This window comes from Plectropomus leopardus, unplaced genomic scaffold, assembly GCF_008729295.1.
Source record: "Plectropomus leopardus isolate mb unplaced genomic scaffold, YSFRI_Pleo_2.0 unplaced_scaffold226, whole genome shotgun sequence".
Classification (NCBI taxonomy): Eukaryota; Metazoa; Chordata; class Actinopteri; order Perciformes; family Serranidae; genus Plectropomus; species Plectropomus leopardus.
Window position 1 is genome coordinate 1 of NW_024624492.1, and position 4,382 is coordinate 4,382.

A 4,382-nucleotide genomic window follows, 5' to 3' on the forward strand; every position below is an offset into this window, starting at 1 on the left:
ATCTCGTGTGACATCGGTGCTGATTGACTTCACTTTCTTGAGATCAGCTCTTTTATTGTAAACAGAAAAACACATAACAAAAAGAAACTGAAAAACAAAAGCATCACTTCCCAGCCCGAAACACCGGACCGACATTAAAATGACACAAAAACGTCTCAACATGTGATCATCAGAGGCTCAGCACAGAGCTGTAGGAAGTCTTTAACCAGAAGAGAAACGAAGCGTGACGTCTGCGTTTCAGCTTCAAACCAAAGACGTGACGAGAAGCTGCAGTAACTCCGATCAGGAAATCTCTCTGATGCTTCATTCCTGATTTATTTTCATTCAGCCAAAGAAAAATCTGGGGCGTCAGATGTTTGAATTTAGAGACAAAAGACAGCAGCTGCTGAAGGTCGTTTTCTTCACTGGATTTTGAAAGTAACATACACCTGTCCGTCATCTGCTTAACATCGATAACATGCAGAGAAAACAAAAAATAACCAGCTAATTCTTTGAAAGCTGTCCTGCCAGCGGCTCAGAGGCCGAACTGAGACACGGCCGAGCTTCAAGACGGACGTGTCCTCATCAGAGTCAGAGGACCGACCAAGACGCAGTGCACGTTGAAACGTCAGTCGTTTGCACATTATTTAAATGAATCATGTGATCAGTATTCGGATCTGGGTGCCGCCCTTGTGAAGTGGCTCATGGAAACATTTTTTCTCTGGACTGGATTCATTTAAATCGAGCTTAAAGTGGATCTACTGATCACTGACTGCAGTTTTTATTTATGTTTTACAAATTATTCCAACTTTTACGCACTTGGAGCTAAAAGGAGGTGGTAGGAGCGTGTCTGTCCACAGCAGAGACTCTCAGACCTGCAGAGACACCGAAGAACCAGAGAAGAACCCAAACCTGAACCCAGGGTAGACAGGCTCAGTGAATGTGGTGTTGAAGGTGTGGAGGTGAATCAGAGAGTTGGAGAAGACGCTGTAGAAGGACAAAGTGCCAGAGGGACAGTCCACATAGACTGCCACTCTGTTAGAGAAGGAGGAGGAGATGAAGGAGGAGACGAAGGAGGGGGTGGTGGAGAAAAAGGAGGAAGAGGAGTAGGTGTTGAAGGGGATGGATGTCTCTCTGTCGTTGTGATAAACAGAGAAACCACCTTCATCAGAGCAGGACAGACTCCAGGACCGATCATTCCTCCCAAACAAACAGTCTTTAGCGTCTCCTCTGCGGCTGATTCGTCTGTAACTCACTGATATATAAACGTGTCCGCTCCATTCCACCTCCCAGTAACAGCGACCAGTCACACCAGTGCTACACAGCAGCTGAGGGCAGCTAAACCTGTCGGGATGGTCCCAGTATGACTGATCCTCTCCCACATGTGTCACCGTCATGTTGTTGTTGGACAGTTTGAGGTTTCTTTGTATGGTGTTTGTGTCCACGTCCAGCTGACAGGCGTCTGATGGAGAGACGGACAATCAGTCAGACCGCCAACAATGTTTCACAAACCGCAGCTGACAACTCAACCACCCAGCTCTCACAGCATCAGCAGGAACCAACACGACAGCCAACATGTCACTAACATTCTGCTTTTTGTCCTCGTGTGGACCTGAGGAGGACGCAGATCCATATCAGTAAACACACTCACACTTCCTCGGACCAGGACTCAGTCTCTGCAGTCCACCATGGTCCACCCTATAGGAAGAAACCGTAACAATCACCTTCATACGCCTTCAGTCAGATCCTCCATTAACCAGAGCTCATTAGAGACAGTGTGAGAGCTGCTGTCTGTCCATACCTGAGAGTGTCCAGTCTGCAGCGGGGGTCCTGCCGTCCAGCAGACAGCAGCCTCAGTCCTGAGTCTCCTGGATGGTTGAAGCTCAGGTCCAGCTCTCTGAGATGGGAGGGGTTAGATCTCAGAGTGGAGGCTAGAGCAGCACAGCCGTCCTCAGTGACCAGACATCCTGACAGACTGAACACACACACACACACACGTGCACACACACACACAGGCGCACACACACAGGCGCACACACACAGGCGCACACACACACAGACACACACAGGCACACACACAGGCGCACACACACACACACACACACACAGACACACATGCACACACACAGGCGCACACACACGCACACACACAGGCACACACAGGCGCACACACACACAGACACACACACTCACACAGGCACACACAGGCGCACACACACACAGACACACACACACAAACACACACACAGGCACACACAGGCACACACACAGGCGCACACACACACAGACACACACGCACACACACAGGCACACACACACACACAGACACACACACACTCACACAGGCATGCACAGGCGCGCACACACACACACACACACACAGTTAAACTCATTCTGAATTTGACGCTGCAACGTGATAAAAAAAAGTTTGTTCGTAACATTTCCATGTAAACTGGTGAAGTGGTAACAGATCAAAGTATCATGACTGGCTCTGAAAGGAGCAACCTCAAACGGCTCAGCTGTTCACAAGCAGGGACGTCACTTTATGAGAAACAAACAGTCTCTGCCCTTCCCCGTGTGTACATGGAAAGCCTAGAGTCATGTTCACACTGGATGCAGAATGGCCGCGTAGCACACTTATTTTCCACAGAGCACAAGCTGCTTGCCTTCAGCGCCGTTGTTGAGCAGTCACAGTGTTCACGCTGGATGCGCCGCGGCTCCGAGCTCCATGGCCCCGAGCTTCACGGCAGGCTCACAGTCTGCTATGATAGGTTAGTTCTGGTCTATTTTTTTTCATGAGCCACAAGCGAATCTGGCTGGAAAACACACTAAATTATCTGTTTTTAAGATACAAAAGATATTATATATGATATAAATGATCTGATAATAAGTGATAAAATATGAATCCAGTGCTTCCACAATGACTGTCAGTTGTGTCTAAACAGAAAGAGAGATGAGCAGACACACACAGACAGATGGGCTCACAGAGACACACAAACAAGCAGGGAAAGAAGGAGAATTGCTGCTGACTGCTGAGGAGAAACTTGCTCCTTATGTAAAAGGCCAGGTGGAGAGAGAAAATCTCCCTGCCCTTCCATGTGCATTTCAACAAAGACCACCTGGTGCACAAGCACATGCACGCACGCACGCACACACACACACACACACACACACACACACACACAAAAACACAACTAACATACAGTAGTCTTTAAATTTGCATTTCTGATTTGTTTGCACTATTGTTATTGTTTATTGTGTGTGGTCTTGACCAGTTCTGGTACCTAAAAAATTTAGTGTGCATTGTACTTGTAAGATAGTGCATGTGACAAATAAACTTGAAACTTAAGAGGCTAAAGCAGTTTAAACAGGGTGCTCTGAATGAGATCTGCCAATTGGTGCATAGAAAGTAATCATGTGATTTATCAGCTGACTGGCTTTCATCAATCAGTTGATCCATCAGCTGATTGGGCTGCTCGTTGCAGCTGGGATGTGAGCTGAGCTTGACACCGTGGTCGGCCCAAAGTAACACTAAACTCAATTTCAGTCAGGACCACTTTTGTCAGACACCTTACTTCCATTTGCAGTATGAGATTTGACGGTATGACTATTTTCTGGGAGCTCTCTGCCCTTCCCCGTGCCTATGTGGAAACTTTAATGCAGACAGCAAACCTCCCTGCCCTTCCATATGCATACAAGGAAAATGTTAGGCAGGGAGAGGAGCAGCAAAGCCCCTACAACAAACATACCAGGCAAACATCTCTGCCCTTTCAGAGTGTTTACGTGGAAAATCCAGCCAAGGAGCAGCTCAGGAGGAAAGACAATGAGACTAAAGAGCTCCAATGAGGCTGACTAAATCCAGATGGACTGCTTGATGATGAATGGGTAAACTTCTACATGTTGATGAGTCCTGACCTGAGAGTTTCTAGTTTGCAGTGTGGACTCTCCAGTCCAGCAGACAGACGCTTCACTCCTGAGTCCCACAGGTCATTGTCACTCAGGTCCAGGTGTCTCAGACTGGAGGACAGGGAGTTGAGGACAGAGGACAGAGCTTCACAGCTTCTCTCTGAGAGGTTACAGCTGCTCAGCCTGAAGATGAACCAGCAAAACACAAGAAATCTGTCACAAACCAACCGTTTCTTTTCTGAATAAAGATAAATTACATTAATGTGGATGGTTTTGTTGTGCATGTGCTCACAGAGCTTTGTTGGAGGCTTTGACCACTGGCAGCAGTCTCAAAACAGCCTCTTCTGAAGCAGAGTATTTCTTCAGGTCAAACACATCCAGATCTTCTGCTGATGACAGTAAGATGAAGACTAGAGCTGACCACTGAGCAGGAGACAGTTTATCTGTGGACAGACGTCCTGATCTCAGGGACTGTTGGATCTCCTCCACCAGAGAAC

The 4,382-nt window shown here is 47.6% G+C and overlaps 1 protein-coding gene across 1 annotated transcript; it reads right to left on the minus strand.

Annotated features, from left to right (window-relative positions):
- Positions 1–347: 347 nt before the first annotated feature.
- On the minus strand, positions 348–4,377 carry LOC121965977 (tripartite motif-containing protein 14-like; the record flags this gene model as incomplete). Its single annotated transcript, XM_042516084.1, has 5 exons — positions 348–1,441; positions 1,631–1,677; positions 1,781–1,876; positions 3,895–4,068; positions 4,178–4,377. Coding segments are annotated over 5 exons (1,110 nt in total), but the record flags the coding sequence as incomplete, so codon positions are not given.
- Positions 4,378–4,382: the final 5 nt, after the last annotated feature.